At 38.2% G+C, this 27,191-nt stretch overlaps 1 protein-coding gene across 1 annotated transcript; it reads left to right on the top strand.

Moving 5' to 3' along the window:
• On the top strand, positions 1-27,084 carry ccdc69 (coiled-coil domain containing 69). Its single transcript, XM_034093142.2, has 9 exons — positions 1-108; positions 13,921-13,987; positions 18,262-18,431; positions 20,036-20,123; positions 20,991-21,064; positions 21,222-21,323; positions 21,898-22,017; positions 23,218-23,315; positions 24,100-27,084. Exons 1-9 carry the CDS (start codon positions 88-90, stop codon positions 24,266-24,268), a joined length of 909 nt encoding a protein of 302 aa, XP_033949033.1. The 5' UTR covers positions 1-87; the 3' UTR covers positions 24,269-27,084.
• The last annotated feature ends 107 nt before the right edge of the window (positions 27,085-27,191 follow it).

Here is a 27,191-nt window from a genome sequence, read left to right as displayed (position 1 = left end):
TTGGGTTTTTTTCCGTGTTTGAAAGTTGTCAACAGAAGAAGCGGAGCTGCTTCTAACCGACAGCTCGGAGGACCGGGAGGAGGAGGAATGGGCTGCAGCCACAGCACGGTGAGCGAAAACCCTGCACAAACACCACTAAAACCCGGGTAAAAAACACTCAAAGTCCCGGTAAAAGTTCACTTTGTTCCGGAGGAGGGGAGGTGATTAGCAGGCGGCAGCAGGACACACAACGTGCCGGGAATAATCTCCAAGGACCATTAAAAGTGTATTTAATTCCTTTTATTTTGTATTTATTTATGGCTTCTTTTTTTATTTTGTGCTCGTAGAAGAAAGAAATTGCGGTAAAAACACCGAGGACGTTTCTCCTTCCTTTTCTGAACATCTGTTTCCAATCTGGCATCGTGTTTGAATATTTTCCCACGGTGCTTTGAGAAAGATGGACACACTTGATGTATTTAAAAAGTGCTACACTATGATGCACTTTATAACCCGTTTAACACTCCTTCTGTGTCCCTAAAACAGACCTCTTTTGATCAATGTGTTTTGACCAGTTTGCAGTGATTTATACACACTTAAATGCACCTTTTGATTTTTTAAACCCATTTTAAAAGATCCTACTATGACCACTTTCTGTCAAATGTTCCCACTTCAAGCTAAATTATTTTACGAGTTTAATGACACATTTGTATCTCTAAAACAATGAGTGAATGCAGTCATTTATTTTTAATTGATTAAAAAAACGTTTCACAATATCTCAGTTTTTTTAATTTGCTTAATTATTATTGATTTCATTTAATTTTCTTTTTAATTTATTTCTTATTTAAACACTTAATGTATTTTTGCATGTATTTACCTTTTATTTATGTTAGGCTGAGAATGAAACTGAAACTATCAATACATTGCAAAATAATACAAATAATATTTTTGTATATTTTTTATTTTTAAGTAATAATTCATTGTATTTATTTCATTTATTTAAAACAAAATCATATTAATTCAAAATAGTTTAAATGATTGTATCTAAAACAAAATGTTTTAAATTATTTTCCCTTTGCATTTCCCCCATATTTTACTCCAGTTTACCATTATTTTATATAAGTTGTCATTTTATAAATGTAAAGAAATATATGTTGCTTTATTGCTTTAATCACACCTATTATTCTCATATAATACCTCAAAGTGAGTTAACCCTAACCCTGCTCAACAGAGAGTTTATACCGTATAGACTATATTGTGAAATCAAATGAGTTGTTTAGTAGTTTTTTGCAGTAGTTTTCAGTGTTTTGTCGGTAGTCTGTAAAGTGTTTGTTGTAGTGTTACTGTAGTTTGTGTAGTGTTTATGGATGCTCCGATCGATCGGCCGCCGAAATCCAGAAATCCTGCAGCTCCTCCCGCTGTGACGGACCGGAGAGCGGAGCAAAACACACACTAATGACGCATTTCCACTACAGGGCCTCGCTCTGTATGGCTAGGCATCGTTAGGCCTTGTTAGGCCAGGCTCACTTTATGCTGCGTTTCCATTACAGTTTAGTAGCTGGAGCAGTAACTATAGTAATGCAGTGTAGACGGAGCCGTGACGTCATCTTCAATGAGAACCACAGAAAACCAACATCAGCCGTTAGCGGTTAGCCCTCAGAGCTCACAGCTCCTCATATCTGTTCAGAAACTAGACACAAGTTAAACAAGTACAAACCACAGACTGCCTGTGTCATGGAGAATACAGTCGCTGGTTTATTTATGTCTCTATAGGCCGTTGTTGTGAGTGTGGACGGTCGGAGCATATACTGCGTTAGCTTAGCCGATCTCCATTCAGAAAACACACATTTTAAAAGGGTTGTTCGCCTGCCGTCTGTCTGCAGACTTGTCAAAGCATTAATTCATGGTTTTTACTAGTGCTGGGGGGAAACGATTATTTCGAAAACGATTAATCGGGCGATTATTTGATCGATTAGTCGACTAATCTAACGATTATTTTTCTGTTGTTCAATTCATAAAAAACGTAATGTAAAAAAAACGTAATTTTTTTTTTTCACGATACTGTGTCTCAGGGGATCTTAATATTTAACAAACTATTAATGTGTTATACCAGATTAACGGAAATAATCTCAGCTAATTGACGATACACACCATGTTTACCAAAACAAAACACAAGTCTCATAAGAAGCATCTAAATGACCCATGAGCGAAAAATGCTAACGGACATTGGCACAGAACTCAAGATAAAAGTACCCTTATTACTTATCGTAGCTGCACATACAAGATATCCGATTAAAGCTGAGACTCCACAGATTATGTAGGTATATAGTATCATCACTGAGTGATCCGGACTCGCGACAGGGGAAGCAAATACAGTCATCACAACACGTACCTTTACAGAGTTTCTAGGGAGATCGTCTCACCACCGTAGCTGTCAATCTGATCAAAAGACGTGTTCAATGGCATTAAAACGAGAAAAAACGCGGCTGAATCGGTTAATCCATAGGTTTTTAACGTCTATGTATTAAAAAAATATTGAATTTATAATCCATAATTCCATTTGTATGTAAAAATCGGAGAGCAAATGCTAGCTGCTAATGGTAGCCACCACAGCTAGCTGCCGCTTTAAATGTTCCAACATAGCCGTTGTGCTTTTGTGATATGCCAACTCCATTTGGCAAAGACTGCAAATGACAATATCTTTGCGTTTTGGACTAACTTTAAAATATTCCCATGCTTTTGAAGACCTAGGGCGAGATGTTTTCGTTTGAGGGCTTCGTGCGCAATCCTGTGAGGAGGAGTTGGTAGCCGTTTCAGTCTCCATTGTGTTTGAAGTGCGATTGCGAACGGCTTGTTGCTTTGTTTACACACCCACGTGTGTGTAGCGACGCGTCGACGAGGAAATATGTCGTCGACGATATTTTGAAGTCGACGCGTCGACGACACTAGTTTTTACTAACCGGTATCAGAATGTTGTTACTCCGGCATCATTTTGAAACGTGTATTACAATTAAATCACGGTCAAATATGTTCATCGTGTTGTAGTTGTAGCCCCCTTGCTAGCGATTCTCTCTCTAGTTTAGCATACTCAGCCCGACTCAGCCTGGTAGTTGGCCCGGGAAGAACCTCGATTTTATGGGGCCAGAAAAACTGTGAAATAGTACCCGCTAGCCGGAACTATGCCAAGTGGAAACGCAACCAAAAACAGGCCGGGTCACTCATTACTGGATCAGTGAGCTAAAGTTAATGTAAACTTGAAAAATGTACTTCATTTGAATATAATAATTATGTTGGTTGTTGTTTATGGAAGCTCCAGTGAACGATCCCCATTAACTGAGTTTTAAACATCACTTTCAATGGAAGATCCCCATAGGCCCCGCCCACTCGATCGGAATGGCGATACTGATTCGGCCCCAAAATTGGCGGTCGGAGCATCACTAGTAGTGTTAGTTGTAGTCTTTGCTGTAGTTTGTGTAGTGTTGTGCTGTAGTTTTTGTAGTGTGTTGCTGTAGTTTGTGTAGTGTGTTGCTGTAGTTTGTGTAGTGTGTTTCTGTAGTTTGTGTAGTGTGTTGCTGTAGTTTGTGTAGTGTTGTGCTATAGTTCGTGTAGTGTGTTGCTGTAGTTTGTGTAGTGTTTTGCTGTAATTTGTGTAGTGTGTTGCTGTAGTTTGTGTAGTGTGTTGCTGTAGTTTGTGTAGTGTGTTGCTGTAGTTTGTGTAGTGTGTTACTGTAGTTTGTGTAGTGTGTTGCTGTAGTTTATGTAGTGTGTTGCTATAGTTTGTGTAGTGTGTTGCTGTAGTTTGTGTAGTGTGTTGCTGTAGTTTGTGTAGTGTGTTGCTGTAGTTTGTGTAGTGTGTTGCTGTAGTTTGTGTAGTGTTTGCTTTAGTTTGTGTAGTGTTTGCTGTAGTTTGTGTAGTGTTTTGCTGTAGTTTGTGTAGTTTTTTGCTGTAGTTTGTGTAGTGTTGTGCAGTGCTGTAGTTTGTGTAGTGTTGTGCTGTAGTTTGTGTAGTGTGTTGCTGTAGTTTGTGTAGTGTGTTGCTGTAGTTTGTGTAGTGTGTTGCTGTAGTTTGTGTAGTGTGTTGCTGTAGTTTGTGTAGTGTGTTGCTGTAGTTTGTGTAGTGTGTTGCTGTAGTTTGTGTAGTGTGTTGCTGTAGTTTGTGTAGTGTGTTGCTGTAGTTTATGTAGTGTGTTGCTATAGTTTGTGTAGTGTGTTGCTGTAGTTTGTGTAGTGTTGTGCAGTGCTGTAGTTTGTGTAGTGTGTTGCTGTAGTTTGTGTAGTGTGTTGCTGTAGTTTGTGTAGTGTGTTGCTGTAGTTTGTGTAGTGTGTTGCTGTATTGTTGTGTCTGTAGGGTTGAATTAATGGTTCCCACAGAGGGTGATAGTCTGGCAGCTGTTGTCTCTCTGGTTATTGATAGAAAGTGACGAAGCAGCGGAGGCTCCATGGGGGTCAGTAGTTTCCTATCCAAGGACCTGTGGGGGGGGGGGGGGGGGGGGGGGGCTGTGGTTCTTAATAATTAAATACAATTATTATTTTAGCCTAACTAACTGAATACATTTACCTAACCTATGTTTTGCTGATATCAACATTTGTAAATCCTATATTCAGAATATTCTGACAAACCTTTCATCACTTTTTTTTGGCTCGTGAGTAGAAACAATAAATAAGCGACTTTTACAACCTATTTTAAAATGACAAGCTACTTCATCCCAATACAAGGTCTGAGCTGAGCAATATCATCCTTTTATATCGTGTAACATCAACTAACATTAAGAAATTAAATGCTAACATAAATAACGAAACTTAAGTAACCAAAACGTAACTCAATGAAACCTTTAGTTATATTAAGAAAAGAAAGGTAACTTAAACTAAGGGGGGGAAAAACACTACGTTAAGAAACAAAAAGGGAACTTAAAGAAACTTAAAGTCATATAAATGAACAATATTTAACTTGAAGTAACGTAAAGTTTCAAAAACATTACTTATTGTTACCTAAAGTTGAATCAAGAAACGGTAAATGTAAAATAACTTGAGGAACAAAACCGGAAAGTTACAAAAAGAAACAACGTCACCTATAAAATATCAAAAGGACTAGCAACGTAAAGAAACAAACTTAAAGTGACGTCATCAACATCGTCTCACAATCTTGACTCTTTTATTGCAGCTCTCATTTGAGTTATCTGTTGTTTTGCTGTCATTCTCTCCATAAAGCCGGATGAAGCGTATTGAAAGGAATTCTGGGAACTCTAGTAAACCCTAAAGGGAAAGCATCGTTCGTCACCTTCCTGCTGGAATAAATGGAGATGTTTGAAACCAGTTTAGAAACCAATTGTAGACACTGTTGCATAAGCTGCAGTCCAGTGAAGCTTTTGATTATCTCAGAATAGAAATGGATTTAGCGGCTCAGAGTCTGAGCTGCTGCAGATAAACAACACACTGATGGCTTCACTCGTCATTTCATGTAACCTCAAACTATCAGTCTGCGTATTTTTTTAAATGTTGTTAAATAATATTACAATTTTTTTATTCTTACGGTACGTCCACACAGCAGCTTCAGAAGAATCTTCCACCGCTTCCAACGCTTCTCTGCCCATTGACTTTGAGTGGGGATGACGTCACTTTGCCTCACTTTTCGCCGAACTGCATTGTGGGGGAGCGAAGCGAAGATTTCCAGGATGTCCAGGATCTCCAGGATTCAAAAGTTGAGCAATGTTCAACTTTTGAAGCTGAGCTGGAAGCGCCAGCCAATCAAACACGTTTAGGCAAATCTGACGGTAGAAGCGCAAGCCAATCAAACCGCGTGTAAGCAGGGAGAGCCAGACCGCAGTTCATTTCCTCATCTTCCAAACGAGAAATTACGGTAGCAAATCACCCGGTTCTTTACGACCAGAACTATTAACGGGATCCAAACCGGAGGAACCAGGCATGGAGGGAGGCGGCAGAGACAGTGGGGGAAACTGGTAGGTTTCGCCTGTTTGGGGAGTTTATATATATATATATACATATTGCTCGCATAAAATCCCCGGGGTTTTTTGCTTTGTATGTCGGGGGCGGGAGATTCATGTGATTGGTTGTTGGTCGCGTTGCTCGCAAAAAATCCCCAAGCTGTCAGACACGCCCAGCTCCAAGATTTTCAAGATTTTTGAAAAGCTGCTGTGTGGACGTACCGTTACTTGCGACCCCACACTCAAAGAATTTTTTTTAAACATGTCTGGTAAGAAAACCTGTAAAACAATTATTGAAAATATCCAATTATTATAACAAAATAAAAGCCTGGAAAATATGAATAAAATATCTGAATATTATTTAAAAAATGACTGAAAAATATGAATAAAATATATGAAAAATATCCAAATATTATTGCTCATAGATTTGGGAAAAAAGCTAAAAAACTCTTAAAAAAAAAAAAATCCAACTGTAATATATATTGAAATATAAAGATCAACAGTTTAAAATTCTAATTTCCATTGCAGCACGAATGACAACCCAAATCAGTCTCTTATACCATCAACAAAATATGAAAAAGTTGCTGTAAGACCTTTAGGACTAAACGCAACCCCCAGAGTCTTGGTGTCTGTGTATTTGAACCTGAGGACCTTCACAGTTTCTCGTGTTGCCTCAGGTCGTTTCTCACCTCCAGACTCTGCAGTTATCTCTCCAGCAGATGGTCTGTCGGGGGGGGGGGGGGGGGGGCTCTTCATGCCTCCTGACAGACCTGCACAAAGTTTATATCTGAGTCGAAAGATTTTTTAAAACACGAATACCTTAAAAACAGCAGTGTGAGGAAAGTGTTCCCAAAATATGAGTCGGCTGCAGTTCAAGGTTCAAACCTGAGAAGATTGAATGGAGTTATGTTTGTCTGATCTTTTTGGTGTTTGCAGTAAAACAGTCTCACTGTAGCTGACACATTAGTTTCCTTTTTAAAACCCCATCAAAGGAGGAACTAAACGTTATAAATAGGAACTTACATTTCTTAGAAGGCTATGCCAATTGAATGACAGTTGTGTAGTTTAAAACACACCAACAAAAAGGAACGTTGTTGGATTCTCTGAGCTCTGGGCTGCAACAATATATACTTTTGGGGCTTTTCTCTTTCTGTAGTGTGTTATAGGAGTTTTAGTGCATGTAAATGGTCTGCAAAGGCTTAAATCCATGTTTTCCCTTCAGAGAGAGTTTCTCTCCTGCACACCCCCCCCTGCCTATAACGCAGCTATTGGACTCCTTTGTTTACTTCCTGAACATAGTGACATCACTACATAACACATGCGCTTCTATTGGCTAGCGTTCCAACAAATTGTATGTGGGTTAGGGTTAGGCGGGACATCTCTAAGCGGTTGACCAATCACAACAAAGCCTGATGGCTAACCGAAACTTTAGATATTACCGTATAATTGAAAGCAGAAATACCACAAAATATTTGTTTCGAGCTGCTTATTTTAAATATGTGCTACTTCTACTACTATTCCTCATCAGCGTGGTCATTTTATAGACCACACATATTTTTCTTCTCCAACATAAAATGCCTGCATTAGCATACGGCCTCATGTGATGATTTCTGATCCTTCAGCCTCAAGTCCTTCTTGTGACTTTCTATTTGAATGTTATTTAGCTTTTCCAGTCACTCTTTGTCTGTGTTTCCATGGCAGAAAGTAAACATCACTTTGTTGTTCTTAAGTCTGCCAGTGTGATGCATCTGCAGTGAGTAAACATGTGCAAATTATATATATTATATTTAAAATGTCAAAGAGAAAAGATGGGCCTCTGTATTTAAGAGCCTAAACGAAACAGCATCTTCTGACAGATGTTGCTGTATTTGAGTACAGCAGTCTCCTCTGTCTTTGTGCAATAAGTCTGCAGCGTCATCAACAACACAAAAAAAAGTAAAAAGGGCCCCAAACCCCCCCCCTGTTGAACACCGTTACTCAGAAACCACTTCCTGCAGCTGGTGGATCGTGAACTTTGAACAAAACATCCCCCGCTGTCCTCTGACAACATGTCATACTATTGATCATTGATCAACAACACAGAGACATTGCTCTAAATGTACTAAGTGATATTAGTTATTTCACTTACTAAGTCCTTGTTTACACTTCAGGAAATACACCAACACCTGCCTTTCTCTCATAACCTGAGCTTTAGGGAACTTAAATAAGCCTTTAAACAACAAATGGTAATAATCAGTCACATTAAAATAAATTTAATTAATTAAATTAAATTAAATTAATGGGAAATAGTTGTTTAAATATCACATTTAATAACTATGATTTTATAAGTATTATCGTTTTGCTCCATGATGTTATGTTTGATGGTTGTTATTTGATAAAAGCATAGAGTTTCTGACAATATTGGAAACTTATATATCACAAAAGAAAGTTTGAAATCAGACAATCTCTTTTTGTATACCTTTTCTTGCACGATCGATGTTAAAAACACAACAAAAACCTTTAAAAACCGCCCTTTTTAACACAATTGTATCTATTTTAAGGAATACAGTATACATATATTATATATATATATGGGTATAAAACTATCCCCAAAAATGCCCTGATAATATTTTCTAACGTAAAGCGCTGCCATAATGTGCATTCGTTTGTCTGTGAAAAAACACTAACGCAGCGTCCACACAGCGGCGTGTCTGAAACTCGACCAACAACCAATCACATGAATCTCGCGCCCCGGACACGCAAGCACGTGGTTTGATTGGCTAGAGCTTGTACTGGCATATGATTTGATTGGCTGACGCTTCCGTCAAAGCTTCAAAAGTTGAACATTACTCAACTTTTGAAGCGAGCAACGCGTGGCAACGCTCCCACAATGCAGTTCGGCAAAGCGTGAAGTCACCCCATTTAAAGTGAATGGGCAGAAGCGTTGAAGCTTCAACGCACGCCGCCGTGTGGACGGGCCGTAACATTTTCTCTGTCGAGGTCTTAAAAACGTGTTTAAAAAAAACATTGACTTTGATTTCAAAAAGTGTGCGTTCTTCCTCCAGAAGAAGAGGCCGATTCAGTTTAAACGTGAGATATTTAACACGTTGAAGGGAAATTAAAGACGCTCCTCGTCTCCTCGTGTGAGTTTAACCTCCTTCAGGATATTTCTTCTCTAATTTTCAAACACCCACATTTTATCATGTAGCTGAGACACGAAAGAAAGAAACACGGCCATGTGTTCGAGCTTTGAGGTCAAAGTAATAAATGTCCTAGTAGGTTTATTTTTATTCCACTTTATTTAGTTGTGATGTGGTTTTTCAGAGGAGGAAAACAGTCATTACTGTCGAACAGAAACATGTCAACAGTATGGTACATAAAAGGCTGCCGTAAAGAATATGTTTAATTAATTTAAAAGACATCTGTAGTAGAGAAGTTTCCACCAGTGTGTTTTTAACTTTCAACAGGCAGAAATCACACTTCTTCTCAGAGCTATAACTCGGTGAATGTGAACACACACACACACACGAAAAATATATTTTAGATTCAGCGTGACTTCCTTTTTCTAAGCATAGCATTACCAGAATGTCCATCCATTAATAATTGTCATGTATTTACGAGCACAAACTCAGACATTTACAAAAATAAATAAATGTTGATTTGATGAAAACCTTTATCTAATATTCTCTTAGATTAAAGTCATTTTTGTACATTTTTGGCACAGCGCTAATGCTAACAACAGTTCCATAGAGCAACATAATGGTGCGTTCGAGCTCTATTCAGTTAAAGTACGTGTTGGAGAAAACGTTTATTATAACGCTTCAAATAATGTAGTTCTTGGTGAGAATGAATCCAGATATTTCACTGCATTATAAACTACAGGAGGAAGTGATAACTTCCTCACAGAAACCAGTATGCTAACGTTGATTATATCTGCAGGAAGGTTAGTGAACGTTAGCTGTTAGCTGTACTTTTTTGGCTAAATAACAGCGATAACGACGAACCGTTCACTTATTAGCTATATGAATAGGCGCTTTCCCACCAAGTACTTTTCCCAATAAAAGTTCCCAGAACTTAGTTCCCCGGGAATCTTTAGTTCCTGAACTATTTAGTAGATCGCGTTCACACCGGAATAAGTCCCTGAGGGAGGATTACGCAAATGAAGCCGCTGACGTCACTTCTTCTTCTTCTTCTGCTTTGGGTTTACTGGCAGGCCGCAAACAACTTCACGGCGTATACTGCCACCCAAAGTGCAGACACCTCCTCATCACTCCACCGTTCCCACGTTTCATTTTGTGTTGCCATAAGTTAGTCTCTCTCCGTTGCTCGCATTAGCATTATTAGCATTAGCCCAACGCGGGCTAATGCTAATAATGCTAATGCGAGCAAATAAAATGGCGGCTTCACAAAACTTTTCGGAGTTTTACGGGGTGTGGTTTGCAATTTGCCCAGCCAATCAGAAATTGGAACCTTTTCCTCCCCAGGAAAGTACCACCTCTCTAGCAGGGAGAAAACTAACTAAGTTCTAGTTCCAGATCTTTTTGGTGTGAACGCAAAATCCCAGGAACTATCGGAACTATTCCTGTGAAAAGTACTCCGGTGTGAAAGCGCCTAATGCCTCCAGAACTACTTTTATATAGCTAGCTGGTAGGCTAGGTTAGCTAACACGATAGTTACTAAAATCACTCGTATACCTTTTTTTCCGGTCTTTTTCTGACATGATTTGAATGTGTTCGACTTGGCAAAGGCCATGTTTACGGTTGTTTAGTCCAAAGCACCCCATGTCTCACCACGTGATTTCTGCTAACAGAAATATGGTTTTCTGGCATCACTTTAACATTTTATAGGAACATCTATGTTTTGGGAAGAGGGCACCCAGTTTAGACAAAACCGTGTCAGAGAATATCAAAGATTTTATTGAACATTTTCAATTTTTATTTGAGTTTTTGATTTGATTATTGCCGTAGCTCCAAGCTCCAAACATTGAAGTCCTTTTTTCTTGTTATACCTTTAATGACCCTACCGAACACTGATACAGTCAAATGATGTTCTTCCTGTTTGGCTGGATTTGCAGAGGTCAGAGGTCATCTCTAAACACTGAGACCGAGTCTGATAACCCAATGTCTGAATCAGCATCCTGCACATTTCGGCTGCATGATGTCTGACCTTTGATTTAATCATTATGTTGATTTATCAGGATTTTAATTGACTAATTTGTCCCAAAACAAGTAAGATATCTTGCTTTAATCATCATGTTGATTTGTTAGGAGTTCAAAAGATTAAAGGGCAAGTATCTAGCATAAAAAAGACCATTTAGATGTATTCAAAATGTTTAGTTTGAATCACAATTAATACATGTATATCCTTCATCATTTTCAAAGTCTTTAAGTATTAGGAAAGTCATTACATTTTAGTCAATTTTTAGTTGTTACTAACACTACTTAATTTATTCCTATTATTATTATTCTTATGCCAATTTCTGTTTTTTAACTACATTTTTAAGCTTTAATCGTCAACAATATTGCCAGTTAACATGTTGACGTGTTCTCCTAATGTTGGTTAAAACAATCGGATGTTGTCGTAGCTTTTGTTTAGTTTCCTCCAGTCAGCTTGTATCAGGATTTAAATTCACTGATTCGTCTCAAAACAGCTGAACCTTAAAGCTGCTTCTGTGTGACGTTAACAACTTGAACCATTTTCATTTGAACTGGGAACTCTAATCTAATACCGACGTGTTTTCTCTCCGCTCTGAAGGAAGAGCGACCTCTCCCCGCGACACAAACGGAGCAGAGCCTGTGATTTATGGTGTTTCTTTTAAAAAGCAACGCCTGCAGGAACATATGCTCCTCCTCCTCCTCCTCCTCCTCCTCCTCCTCCTCCTCCTCCTTTAGATACAAACATCTAAAGATCCACATCTAAGAGTATACAGCTCGTGTGTGTGTGTGTGTGTGTGTGTGTGTGTGTGTGTGTGTGTGTGTGTGTGTGTGTGTGTGTGTGTGTGTGTGTGTGTGTGTGTGTGTGTGTGTGTGTGTGTGTGTGTGTGTGTGTGTGTGTGTGTGTGTGTGTGTGTGTGTGTGTGTGTGTGTGTGTGTGTGTGTGTGTGTGTGTGTGTGTGTGTGTGTGTGTGTGTGTGTGTGTGTGTGTGTGTGTGTGTGTCTGACCTCACTGCTTGAGTAATGCGAGGGTGTGTGAGCCGCAATACTGTAAATATTTATGTGTGTAACTCTTTGTGTGTGTGTTTCTGTGTATATGAGTGTGTCTGTGTGTGTGTTACATGACCTGTACTGTGTGTGTGTGTGTGTGTGTGTGTGTGTGTGTGTGTGTGTGTGTGTGTGTGTGTGTGTGTGTGTGTGTGTGTGTGTGTGTGTGTGTGTGTGTGTGTGTGTGTGTGTGTGTGTGTGTGTGTGTGTGTGTGTGTGTGTGTGTGTGTGTGTGTGTGTGTGTGTGTGTGTGTGTGTGTGTGTGTGTGTGTGTGTGTGTGTGTGTGTGTGTGTGTGTGTGTGTGTGTGTCTCCTCAAGCTTACATTATTAATTACCAAATAATGATCGCATTCGTCTTTAATAGTTAAATGATTGTTGTTGCCGCTCCAGGACTTACTTTGGGTTCTGAAACATCCTTTAAATATTAATTAATTATGCAAACTGCTGATAAATATTATTTAAGACATGATAAATAGTTGTGTAGACGCAGCGAGGCGACGGAGCTGCTGTTCTCCCAGAAGAGAGAAAACAGAGTCCTTTTGTTTGTGAGCAGCTCGAGCGGGTTATGCAAGAGGAGAAATTAACGAGGGAAATCTGCAGCGTCGTTAATGTGGAAACTAACGAGGGTCAGAAAATAATGATTATTTACAAGTTGGTTTAGTCGTACAGGGAATTACTCTGTTGGATGGCTAAACACATGAGACATCAAAACGGACATTTTAAAGATTAGTTAACATATTGTAAAAAAGAAAAATAATCTGTACAAGAAATATATATTTCAAAATCAAACTAAATGACAGTAAAATTATGCAATCTTTTTACAATAAAATACTTTAATTTACAACGATAGGAAATATTCAATATATTTGAATGGAAGAGGAAGTATTTTGCAGATAAGTGCAACATTTACAGATGATTTATGTAAAATCCTTTATTTTGAGTCACATTTAAGTATTTCTGTCCTTCATGTTTGAATTTTAGAAAATAGTTACATTTTAGTTAATTTTCAATGGTTTCTTTATGGTTCCTCTCTTAATTCTGTCAGCTTCTCATAATTCATTCTTATTTTTACGTCAAATTATCTTTTTTTACTTATTGTTAGACTTTATTTATTTGTCACGTTAACATGTTCACAGTTGACGTCTTTTCTAAGTGGTGGGAACAATCTGATTAGGTGTTCCAGTAAACCCCCTGCTTTGTGTTCCTGACGCACTTCATATTATCTCTATTATTATAAGGGATGCGTTCCCTCCAGTGTGTGGAGACTGAGCTCAGAAAACAATATTATCCCAGCTTTTAAAGGAATATTTTATATTGTAATTAAATTCTTTAAATAAAAATGACTCCCTCTTGTTTATTTTTGGTTTTTCTACCAAGCCCCCACAGTTAACAGAATAATAAAACACAGAAAATAATGATGAATTTGGCAAAACTAACAACATATAAATGGCTTGTTTCATATATTTGAATTAAAACTACAAATAGAAGTCCAACTGTCTCCAGAGCAATTCATTATATCAATTAATTGCCGGATAAATGTCCCAAATGTACTGTTTACAGCTTCTGAATTAAAATACTTAATGTAAAAATATGTTTGTGTTTGTCTGATGATTGGACAACAGAAGCCAATTGAATATAAATTATAGTTTGTGGACATTGTAAAGAACATTTAACAATGAATCCATTATAATGAATACAGCCAAGTGTTTTCTGACTTTAACCAAACAAGGCTTTTTCCCAGCCGTGTTTTTACACTTTCTTTCCATCTGCTGTTTTTGTGTCGATGCCGTCACTGAAACTTTCCTCTTCCTGTCGTTATCAGAAGAAAAGCAAAGGCAAGTCGGGAGAGAAGAACCAGAAACAGAAGCAGAGACGCCGAGATGTCGCAGGTGAGAGGGGAACAAGAACTGGAAAAAAACACAAAATATAGAAAAACACTCCAAAGAATTAAGGAAAAACATCCAAACTGTAAAATCACACGGAAACCACAACAATGCTGATAAAGATATCCATAACTGACAGAATTGAGGATACAAACAATTGCATGTACTCGAAACCCGACTCCTCTAGAATAAAAATTGGATATATTTTATTAAAAGCATTATATAGAATAATTGGCATGTAATAATAATATCAAATATATTAAAGTGGACCTATCATGCTATTATTAGGCAATAGCACAGGTCTCAGATATATAAAAAACATGTCTATGAAGTGTTTTTCTCAAAATACCAAACAGATCACCCATTCTAGCCATGCCTCATATCCCTCTGTTTCACTTCCTGTTTCAAAAGTGCTGATTTGGGTATAAAGCTTTAAAAATAAAATAAAAAAGGAGGGGTCTGAGCTCATGCGGGATCCGGCAGCTACCGTCTAAACTAAATGCTGCCGTGATGAAACGCCATATCATGGATTATTAAGGATTCTCTCTGAAACAGTCTGGAGATCAAAGGCTTTCTCTCTTGCCGGTTATACCACAAGGTGAGATCCTTTCTACTTCCTGCTTCTTCACACACATGCTCTCCAGTACAGGTTAGCTCTGAGTGTTAGCGATGCTAATGTAAACACCGACCATATTACGTCCAAAACAGTCGGGCATTGTTTCTGATAGCAACGTTTCTGATTGGGCCGTGGGTCCACATTTCAGATATTACGTCATATCGGACGCAAATCTGGATCTGCTCCGTTGTTCACCCGTTTTTAGAGATTTGGGTACGGAGGAAAAGAGAGAGGCTTTTATTTTCTGACCCTGTGTGAGTTCCCTGACACACCGGGGACACATGTTGATGTATACAAGACATCAATTTTGCATGATAGGTCCCCTTTAAAATATCTGACTACCGTACTTTTCGGACTATAAAGCGCACCTGCATATAAGCCGCAGCAGCTAAATTGTCCGTCTGTCTTGCTCTCGTTCTGTCTCTCGGTTCCACTTTTACTTTGGCACACTACCTCCAGCTTTTCCTGCTGGAGCCCGTCGCTTCAAGGTGGCGGGCGCGGACTGGTCATAGAGCCCATAGAGTTAAAGGTGGTTAATTTTACCTGTAAAACCCATAGATTTAGGAGGTTCCCTAGTGGCCGTTGGCTGTACAAAATAAATGGGGAAAAAAGTCGCGGCTTATAGTCCGAAAAGTACGCTATATCTTTATATTAATTAAAATATTCAAAAATGTGGCAAAAATATATCATATCTCAGAAATACATCTAAAACAAATCCTAAATTTAGGGAGAAGATAAGACATACATTATTTTATTTTTTTATATTCTCAAAGATACAAAATCAAAAGGAAAACTCGGTAAAAAAAAAACATAAATATATATATTTTATATTTATTAAAAAACATGACAAAATACCCAAAAATAATGTAGTTATTTTACATCAACTGCAATTTACAGCATATTTCAATTAAAAACCAGGAATTTTACGGACATTTCCAGACAATTTTGATTCTAACTTTAGAACAAAATGTCCAAATAAAGATCAAATTCATTGTTTTTCTGTCATATGTGAGTTTAGAGAGTCGTTAGATCCCTAAACTCTGAGCTGTGCGAGAAATCCAGAAGACTAAAGGTGTTATAATGCTGTGTTTTTATAGTTTCTGTAAGTGAGACAAACATCTGCTGTGACTCGTTTAGGAGCACATTTAACCCGTTAATTAAAATGAGTGTCGTCCTCTTCCTGTGAGTCACGGCTGTGCAGATGTTAGACAGCGGAGAACACTGGGAAACAGAAACTCGTAAAACTTCAGGAAGATGTTTGTAAAATAACTGGTGGTCGTGTGAGAGAGGAACTGTGTGTGCGAGAGAGAGAGAGCGTTATTTAATTTTTTTAAACCTTTATTTAACCAGATAATGCCGACCTGGCCGAGAAGGCAGCACCGTTACACAAACATATCAAATACAGAGAACATAACTAAGAAAACAAAAGACGAAAAGCAGTCGCTACATTGTGCACATTAGGACGGTAAGAAAGGTGCACTATTTATTTCTGCAAGAGCAGCTGGTGGTAAGGACCTCAGACAACTTCAATCTAAAACATGCTATCGGGACAAGTGCCCTCAGTTTGAGGCTTGATTGAAGGTCATTCCAAGACGTGTGTGTGTGTGTGTGTGTGTGTGTGTGTGTGTGTGTGTGTGTGTGTGTGTGTGTGTGTGTGTGTGTGTGTGTGTGTGTGTGTGTGTGTGTGTGTGTGTGTGTGTGTGTGTGTGTGTGTGTGTGTGTGTGTGTGTGTGTGTGTGTGTGTGTGTGTGTGTGTGTGTGTGTGTGTGTGTGTGTGTGTGTGTGTGTGTGTGTGTGTGTGTGTGTGTGTGTGTGTGTGTGTGTGTGTGTGTGTGTGTGTGTGTGTGTGTGTGTGTGTGTGTGTGTGTGTGTGTGTGTGTATTGATAGGTACAAATTAGATAACAGAAACACTTCCTGAGCGTTGAGTGTTTTTTTTTAACCCTCACTAAAGTTCTTGAGTTCTGAGGATTCAAAATACGTTCAATATTCTCTTATAGAACGGACTGAGCTGTGCAGATTTTAGAAGTATTCCTTTAATTCAATATGTCCAAAACTATCAGCATAAGGAATTATCAAAAGTCTGAGTATAAAAATAATATAACATTTACAGAGATGTAGCCACCAAGGTGAGTTGTTATTATTCATACTATGTGTTATTTATCTGCAGAGGTGGCAAAAGTACACACATCCTTTACTCAAGTAGAAGTACAGATACTCGTGTTTAGAAATACTCTGGTGAAAGTAGAAGTAGTGACTAAACTTCTTTACTCAAGTCAAAGTAAAGAGGCTTTGAAATGTACTTCAGTAAAAAGTACCCATAACTAGCAGCTGTTTTAAAGAGTACCTGACCTCCCTTTATATTAATAGAACAATAATGTCGTTGTTAGCTAATGAATGTTTCCATGGTGACCAACGGCAACATGACAACGTTTCCATCGGTCCCTCTTCTTTAGAGAAGACCAGGAAGTGATGGATACACGGATCGTGTTCCAACCAATAGGCACGCAGCGACTCTAAAGAATAATGATCACGCACCAACACACATTCAGACTAAAGGAACCAGCTGTTTGGGAAATGAGAGAAGTAGAAAGTACAAGTATTTGAGTTCAACATGTGAGAAGTAGAAAGTACAGGTATTTGAGTTCAACATGTAAGAAGTAGAAAGTACAGGTATTTGAGTTCAACATGTAAGAAGTAGAAAGTACAGGTATTTGAGTTCAACATGTAAGAAGTAGAAAGTACAGGTATTTGTGTTCAACATGTAAGAAGTAGAAAGTACAGGTATTTGAGTTCAACATGTAAGAAGTAGAAAGTACAGGTATTTGTGTTCAACATGTAAGAAGTAGAAAGTACAGGTATTTGGGTTCAACATGTAAGAAGTAGAAAGTACAGGTATTTGGGTTCAACATGTAAGAAGTAGAAAGTACAGGTATTTGAGTTCAACATGTGAGAAGTAGAAAGTACAGGTATTTGAGTTCAACATGTAAGAAGTAGAAAGTACAGGTATTTGTGTTCAACATGTAAGAAGTAGAAAGTACAGGTATTTGTGTTCAACATGAGAGAAGTAGAAAGTACAGGTATTTGTGTTCAACATGTGAGAAGTAGAAAGTACAGGTATTTGAGTTCAACATGTAAGAAGTAGAAAGTACAGGTATTTGGGTTCAACATGTGAGAAGTAGAAAGTACAGGTATTTGTGTTCAACATGTGAGAAGTAGAAAGTACATGTATTTGTGTTCAACATGTAAGAAGTAGAAAGTACAGGTATTTGGGTTCAACATGTAAGAAGTAGAAAGTACAGGTATTTGGGTTCAACATGTAAGAAGTAGAAAGTACATGTATTTGAGTTCAACATGTAAGAAGTAGAAAGTACAGGTATTTGAGTTCAACATGTAAGAAGTAGAAAGTACAGGTATTTGGGTTCAACATGTAAGAAGTAGAAAGTACATGTATTTGAGTTCAACATGTAAGAAGTAGAAAGTACAGGTATTTGAGTTCAACATGTGAGAAGTAGAAAGTACAGGTATTTGAGTTCAACATGTAAGAAGTAGAAAGTACAGGTATTTGGGTTCAACATATAAGAAGTGAAAGTAAAAAGAAAAATGTACCAGAAAATGTACTTAGTATTTGTACTCAACTACTTCCCACCTCTGTGTATCTTGCAGGTTCACGTGCGTCAGCTGATCCGGATGTTGGCCTTCAGAAGCAGCTTGAGCGATTTGATTGGCAGCTGAGGATTCTGAAGGAGGCCGATGGGAACCCGGAGACGGCGGCGCTTCTGAGGGAGCACGCCGACGAGGAGGTGTGCTCCCTCGTGCTGAGCATCCTCGATAAGGTGAGGATACAACTTTAATAATGACAGAAACTCGATACAGGGACATTTATTCTGACAACAAAAAACCCTATTGTTGTTTGTAGACTGAGACACAAACAGGGATTTTTATGCATTTTATTTTTTTTGAGCAGTGTTAACAAAATTCAACTTGGAAAGACAGCACTGTCTCCTTGTGTATGGCATGACTTTATGACAGTGTACAGTAGCTCCCACAAATGTTAAAATACAATACAGTGGATAATATATGACAGTCATTTAAAGAGATGTACACGAAACATAAATATTACGTATTTAAATGTGATTTTTTTTTTACCCAGTATGAAACATAACAATTAACTTTACTTGAGGACTATATCGGTAAATACATACAAGTCAGAAACATAATACCAACAATAAAAGACTAAATAAGATGTTAACATGCATTTATTGAATTATCAACAAGGTTTTTTTGCTGTTATGTTTATTATGGAGGAATGTTTCCATGGTGATGCACAAGGTAGTCAAAGGTTGTACACATACCTTACTTCACTGAGGTACCTTCCCTCTAAAGCTCAATATAAACGCAGTGTTACGATATATTTGGCAGAAGAAGTGGAAAATCTGCTTCTGGGGCAGAAAGCCAGCCAGAGGTGTATTTGTAGACGGCAGCTGTGCGGCATTACGTCTCTGGTTACTGATTTATTAATAAAACAAACCGTCTGCAGGTGTCCCTACTGAGGGAACACGGCGATGTTGGCCTCTGCAGACCATTCACATGCACACATTACAGTACATACATGTCACTCGTTAGACGCTTTTATCCAAAGCGACTTACATACTCCATACTGTGGGCATACTGTGGTCTCAGGGACACAACGACATGCTGACTGCAGTGGGGCTCGAACCTGCTACTTAAATGGCCTTCTTTAAATGTAAGAAGACACAACATCGGCTTCAGCTGATATTTAAATGCATTTATCTTAACTATCCCCCTTATTTAAAGCAGTATTTTGTACCCTACTCGTCAAATCATCAAGTCAGACATTCAGTTCAGATTTATTTCTCTGTCCCCTCTGCAAAAAAATGGATTGGCAGAAGAGCGTTCATGTTCAACGCCCCAACCGACTGGAATACTTTACTGCTGCCATTAGATCTCTTGCTTCATTGGGTTTGTTTAAACATGCAGTATCATCTCAATTTCGACGGGTCTGCACTTGTTATAACTGATATTGATGAAACTGTTATTAATGAAACTGATTTGCTCGACTGTCTCAAATTGTAATGATTGTAGGCATTGCTTGAATTTCACTAAACAGACTGTGGTTTGTCTCGTGTGTCATGTTTCGCTTTTTGTCTTTCTGTTTATGTACGTCTGTAAGTTGTTGCTATTGTCCGGACCCTCTTGAAAACGAGATCTCAAGGGGTTCATCCCAATGAATACAAATGTCTATACTCTACCCACTGAGCCACAGCCGCCTTCACGCACACACCTGTATATCACACTACAGGAAAGGGAAACCACAGAGAGCAGAACAGGGCCCGTTTAAGTTTTCCCACAGAGTACATCATGACGTCCTCGTTTCCTTCCTGAGTCTTATCTTTTAATCTGAAACTCGTCTCTTCAGGTGAAGACGGAGGCGGTGGCGGGTTTAAACGTTCTGCACCAACAGAAAAATAAAACTGCATCTGAGGAACACGAGAGGCACGTGAAAGGTAACAGTCATTTTATGTTTTCATTTTATACACTTTTTACGTGCAATGAACAGATGCTGGAATAACCCCATCCCGAGGGTCTGACGTCCGATTTCACAAAGTTCTTCACAACGGGAAAAACAAATACAAGACATTAAACAAATAATATTAATATTAATTAAAACCAGGGCGTCCGCGGGGTCTTAAAAAGTATTAAAAGTTGATCAATCAAATTACCCAAAATTAAGGGTCTTAAAACGTATGAAACGGCATTTTCCAAGGTATTACATTTTGTAGCTTCTTTTCAATAAGTATATAAAGTGTCCAAAGAGGTTGTGTTCTTCAGTCTGCCTGAATGTAATCATTGCGTAGGTGTGTAGTGTGATTCTGTGTAGTTTATTTTATTCTACGTACGAAAAGTTTATTATTCCGCCGACTCATTTTGCAGCGCTTCTCCTCCCAGTTAAACTGCCAAAAAGGCCACATTATGTACCCGAAACTACACAAAAACTACACTTCAGATACTCAACTTCCTTGACATGCTTCACGTTTTGAAATTTCACAGATATCTGTTACGTTTCTTCCACAAAACGTTCACATGTAAGAGGTTCATCTCTCATTCAGAACAATGGAAACCTCAGAGCAGCAGACCAATCAATACTGTATATAGTCAATGTGAGGTAAAGTGTGTCGCCAAGGTAACCGGTTAAAACTCCAAGTGGCGATGAGGTCTTAAAATGTATGGAAAGGGTCTTAAAAAAGGTCTTGAAAGGTCTTACATGTGACTTCAGGATTCCTGCTTGGACCCTGAAAACTAAAAAGCTGCTAATAAAAATAAATGCATAGAAAATCAGCTAAATTCAAATGTGTTTTGTTGTTTTACTGCAGAGCTGCAGAAGAAACACGAAGAAGAGAAAACTGAACTGACAGAAACATTTCAGGCTGCAGAAAGCGTCCTCAAGGTAAAAGGAAATACCTTTTAAATCTAACTTTAATATATATGTTCTCTCTTTTAGATGCATTTCACGCCTGTACCTGTAGCCTGCTGTGTGTCTCGCTCTGCAGCTGAAACATTCTTTATTATCATTATATTGTATTTGACTTCCTCCGTGACTGCAGGGTCAAGTGGAGCAGCTTTCTGCAGACCTGCATGTTTACAACGAGCTGAGGAGGAGGGTCGACCAGTCCACGTTCAAGAAGGACCTGCAGAGGAACATTCAGGTGGGACGCCATCTTTGTTGTAGTTTTTACATATGCAAAGGATACAACTACAAAGGTTTTAAATAATCGCAGCAGAGAGTTAAAGTGTGTAATGTCTTGCACCAGAACATCGACAGGTTTTTATTAAACTATCTAAGATGTTTAAATATTTATTTAATTTAGTTTTGTATATGTTGTTTTTGTGAACAGACTCTCTCTGCAATGATAAATAATGCATTAAAGTGGCGCCACCTGCTGGACAAAACACGCCTGCAATTTATTAAAGTATATAAAGATGGTAAAATAATATTTTAGATGTATAAACAAATATAATTAAATGAACATTAAATCATCTTTTTTAAATATTAAACTTTGTGACAAATTATGTATTTAAAAAATATGTAATTAATCAATTCAATTAGACATTATATAACAATTAATTGATTTGCATTTTTCGTATTTACACATGATCTAATTAATGGACACTTTAAAAGCTGCTTAATAAATATAAATGCATATCATTTAATAACTACATGAATTACTTCTATAAAGCGTAACTGTGTTGTCCTTCGTGTACTTTATCAATACCCTCCAGGCCCATGGCAGCCCCGGTGCATTCTGGGAGTCCGAGCAGGAGTCTCTGCTGTTTGTGATTGAGATGAAGAGCGAGCGCGTGCAGGAGCAGAGCCGGAAGCTGCTGCAGATGGAAGATCTGGTAGGGAAATATAGTGAAGCTATCCCTCACGAGGAATGCTTATTTGTTATTGATTCATTATTTATTTTAAAGGTCACCTATCGTGCTATTATTAGGCAATAGCATAGGTCTCGGATAATAGAAATATATAAAAAACATTTCTATGAAGTGTTTTGCTCAAAATACCAAACAGATCACCCATTCTAGCCATGCCTCATGTCCTCGATTTTACTTCCTGTTTCAAAAGTGCTGATTTTGGTATAAAGCTTTAAAAAAAAGAAAAGAAAATTGATTTAAAAAAATATGAAAAAGGAAGGGTCTGAGCTCATGCGGGACCCGGCAGCTACCGTCTAAACTAAATGCTGCCGTGATGAAACTCCATATCATGGATTATCAAGGATCTGAAACAGTCTGGAGCTCAAAGGCTTTCTCTCTTGCCGGTTATACCACAAGGTGAGTTCCTTTCTACTTCCTGCTTCTTCACACACATGCTCTCCAGCACAGGTTAGCTCTGAGTGTTAGCGATGCTAATGTAAACACCGACCATAACAGTCCAAAACAGTCGGGCATTGTTTCTGATAGCAGCGTTTCTGATTGGGCCGTGGGTCCACATTTCAGATATTACGTGATATCGGACGCAAATCTGGATCAGCTCCGTTGTTCCCCGTTTTTAGAGATTTGGGTACGGAGGAAAAGAGAGAGGGTTTTATTTTCTGACGCTGCGTGAGTTCCCCGACACACCGGGGACACATGTGGATGTATATAGGACATCAAAAAGTGCATTTTGCATGATAGGTCCCCTTTAAAGGACTTGTTTTGTCAGTCTGAAGCCCAGAGATATTCACTTCAATATTAAATAGAACAGAGACAAATCTCTATATTTGCTTGTTCAGACTTTGTTTGCATGATCAATCACTTTTTTTATGATTAATCATTAATCAAAAATATTTAACGATTATCTTTTCAGATTTAACTAAACTACCACACTTCTTAGTTTTTTGCATTTTGTTTTTTTAAAGTCTGGGAAAGGTAGTTTTATATGAAAAGTGACAATGTGAATACAATTTATTTGTTCTGCCCTCATTACAATTATTGTAAAACAAATGTAGATAATAATCAATATAATCTTCTTCTTCTTCCCTCCTCCTCCTCCTCCTCCTCCTCCTCCTCCTCCTCCTCCTCCTCCTCCTCCTCCTCCTCCTCCTTCATCTTGATGTTCAGGTGGAGAAGAATCTGTCTCTGGAGGATCAGATCATCCTCGTCCTGCAGCAGAACGAGGACCTGAGGGTCCGGATAGACAACTGCCAGACCTTCATGCAGTAAGTAGTAATAATTATAAATGGATATATTTAAATATGTGTTTTATTGTCTTTGTGTGAATGCTTTTCCTGTTTGCTGCTGCTTTATTTGAGTTTTTCTTTGTGCAATAATAAATTATGTATTCATTTGGCGCCCCCTGCAGGACAACAGACACCTGCACCAAAACAACTAAAGATGGTTCAATCCTGTTTTAAAAACATGCCTTTTTATACACACATTAATTCGTTTATTTGAATAGAGTGCCACAGTGAGCTTCTTCTTGTACCATTTAGAATCTGTATGTTTGAATATGGATCTCAAGTCGGCGTGACGTTGAAGCAGCGACCCTGCTGTAGTTCCTTTATAGCATAACGTTAGCATTTAGCTTCTGGCGACTAGATTTACGATTACAAAATTATAAAAGTAGAGTAGACATGTGGAGATTATCCGGCTGAACAAAACGTGATCCGTCTCTTCAATGTGTGTCAACCACAGACCTTATTTCCAGCTATTTGTCAAAATCCTATGGAGAAATTGCGTCGGTTTTTGTCGAAGGAACCGGAAGAAGCTTACTTCTGGGTTGTAGGACGCGTCACTAGTTCAAACTATTTAAATCAGATATTAAATATAAAAATGGTGAAACTATTTGTGTTTCAATTTGTATTTGTACCACTATATTAATAAATGTATTCGCCTATTAGTTTATTTATATTTGTATATTTATATTCTATTATTTATCCGTAGTACAACATGCTGCAAGGAAATAAATACATCTTTCAGTAATCCCTCTTTTCTGTCTTGCAGGCAGCTATCAAAGGAGCAGCAGGACCTGAAGGTGGCGCTGGAGAGGCAGGCGGTGATTAACCAGAACCTTTCTCAGGAGAAAGAGCAGCTCATGTTCAAACTGAGGCACAGAGACTCGTGTCCCAGCATGCACCTGCCCGTCATGATGCAGGAAATTGCACCCAGATGATCCCCGGGTGTTCCTTCAAGAAGCAGGGATGTGAACTTTTCATAATACAAATATTTAGTTATTTTTACAATGATGCGCGAGCTGTGTGCCGGAGTCTTCCTGTCTGTCGGCTGAACTCCGCTGCTACAGGATGACGGACAGGTGTGTTACCTACAGGTGAGTTACCTACAGGTGCGTTACCTACAGGTGCGTTCGGACAGTCACTCTGGCACAAACTGGACGTTGGTGAAGTCAGTGCTTTGGGAACGGTTTAATCGGGCCGTTCGGATACTCAGAGCAGAGCTTAGTGTCCTTTCAAGGATGTTGTGATGAGGACTTTAAGGTGTCAATAAGCATCCTGGAGATCCTCATAATCAAACACAACAAGTGATTCATAGTATACCCTATCACGTTTCCCTCTGCATTCGAACAAGGACGTTTTAATGCTGTTTCTACACGAAATGCAAAGAACATTTGTGTCTTATTGCAGTATAATTAGATTATTTTAAACCCCAAATAATCATGCATTTATCTGAAATGACTCCATAATGATACCAATTTGTAAAAAGTCTGAATTCATGCTTTGTCAGAAGACAAAAAGCCAACTACTTTTAAAATGCTTGTTTTGTGAATGGAGTTTGGGACATCAAGGCTAACCTGAGAATGTAGCTGCTCCATTCAAGTCACATCATTTAGGTATAAGTACGGCAGCAACAGTATTGTTTAAAGCGTAAATAGTCCAGGGTGTATACACAGATATAGACTATTATGGGCTAACACTGTAGAGCTCATAGGCTTTCCAGAATGTACCCAAATGTGTGTCTATTCACATCTTTGTGTTGACTTTGGGAAAGTTTGCGAACCATATAAAGTAACTCAAAATGTTAAAAAAGTTCAATCGATATTCCTGGATTTCCTTTTACAGTTCAAGTACACCTTGTGGATTCACACACTTGTCAACAAACTAAGCTGAACTGTAACGCTCCCCCAGCGACTTCTATCATCTGGGATTTTCTTAGTTTTCTTCAAACCAGATGCCAAATCATTTCTCTTTTATCGTAGTCACTTCCTTTTACTCATTTCCGGTTTGTGCCTTGCTTTTGCTTTTTAATTTGTGTCCCAACTTTATCACAAATTGATGTTGCTGTACTCGGCTGATGCATTGTAATGTAAAGTTAGCATTGCTACTGTTAAGGGAAGACACCACTTCACTTTCAGTGTCAAGTGTATATATGTGGTATTCAGGAGCTGATTTATTTTGGGGATTTAAAATTGTTTTATGAGACTCATAATCAAACATTTTCTCAACAAACCTCATTTTGTTATTGATTCATTCTACATGTTATAACCCATACTGCATACCTCAGTGACTTAACCCTGTGAGATTTCCTGTACCTTGAGATTTGCTCATTTAGGATATGAACTTGCTAAAATACTTCTACCTGGAAGCATGTTACTTTTAGCAAGCTACCGTTAGCATGTTAGCATTGGGCTTAAAGTGTTTAACCCTGTAAGCACACAATGTACTGTTTTGTTATTTAGTAAAATAAGTACTGTTCTTAATGAAACCTCATGATAACTTTAGATTTGTGTTATCTTTAAATGTGTGTCTTGCTCCAGCGATGAATTCTCGCAAATGTAGAAACCCCCTGATTTGGGGATTTTTTTTTTTTGTTGCTACGAAACATTGCAGACTAAAGATGAGATGCTAAATACCACCTTGTTAACATCCATTAGTTGGTCAAATGCTTGTTAATCTTTAGCATGTTAGCATTGAGTGCACATTTCAGCTCAAGCACACCTTGAGTTAAATTTAGTTTCCAGCTCTTCTTTTGGAAATCTTATAATGACAGTGTTGTTTTACCCATCAAACAACTTTGTTTGGGTAGGTGTTTTAAGCCTTAAGTCCTATTGGGGCTGCTAACATGGCTCTCGACTATATTAATGCTGTCACACCAGAAAATAACTGAGCAAAATGTATTTGTGTGTCCTTACAAAGTAGATAGCACTAGGGTTTGCTGATGCAGTTAGCTCTTAGCGCGCTATTTGGCAGTGTACTGTTAGCCTGTTAGCTTACCAATACATTAACTTGCCATTATCAATCTGGCATGATTAAGCTAAAATAGCTCACAATGTTAGCTGGGTTTTAGCTAACAAGCTAGCTAGCTCAGTCATAAACCAGACAATCAGTTTAAATATAGACATCTCCTGTCAGACAACTGGATTTAATTCTACAGCTAATGGCACATTTTACTAAGTGATTCAGCATATTTGATAGCTTCCACCATTTTGGATCTTTTAGCTAGCTTTGTTTCTTTAGATATTAGCACTGTTAGCCACCAAATAATGTTCTCAGTTTTTTCACTGTCATTTTAAATGCTGGTTCCACTGGGCCCTCAATCTGAGTTAATCCTTTACAGCTGTTTTCTATCATAGAGGTTTTTTACTTAACTACCTACAAATCACACAACAATAATCACTGTAGGCCTACAGGTATTGCCTTTACAACGTTTGATAACTGTCATATTGTGTGTATGTGTTTTAAAGATGTGAAATATATTGCTCTGTTTTTCCTTTCTGGTAACTTGACAATGGATTTATGGGATGTGACGTTAGTATTGCCAAAAAAACATGTCAGTATTGTGACAGCTCTTTCTCCTTATGCACTAGCACTTTGACCAGTATTTTACTGAGGTTTGTATAAGAGAGATTTTTCCATGTTCTACAGTTTGAATTTTTTGCCTACTTCCATGTAAAAATGTACTTCATCTTTTCTTAGTTGGATTTTATTCCAGCTGTTTTCGCTTTACTAAATAAAAAGCTGCAACTAAAACTGATCAATATGAGTGTTATTCTGTATTGTCCACAATAACGATATCCTTTTGTTTTAAAAAGTGCTGCATTAATACATGGTAGCTTTCAGTTTGCTTTTCGGTCAAACTGT

Source organism: Pseudochaenichthys georgianus, chromosome 10 (assembly GCF_902827115.2).
Source record: "Pseudochaenichthys georgianus chromosome 10, fPseGeo1.2, whole genome shotgun sequence".
In the NCBI taxonomy this organism is placed as follows: Eukaryota; Metazoa; Chordata; class Actinopteri; order Perciformes; family Channichthyidae; genus Pseudochaenichthys; species Pseudochaenichthys georgianus.
Note: the sequence above shows the minus strand (reverse complement) of the source record. Positions and strands in the feature narration are given on the sequence as shown.

Excerpts from the sequence above, each read along its gene's own strand:
- ccdc69 (XM_034093142.2), top strand. The coding sequence starts at position 88 with ATGGGCTGCAGCCACAGCACG. Across the intron at positions 21,065-21,221 it reads CTGCAGAAAGCGTCCTCAAG|GGTCAAGTGGAGCAGCTTTC; the intron begins GTAAAAGGAAAT and ends CCGTGACTGCAG. Across the intron at positions 21,324-21,897 it reads ACCTGCAGAGGAACATTCAG|GCCCATGGCAGCCCCGGTGC; the intron begins GTGGGACGCCAT and ends AATACCCTCCAG.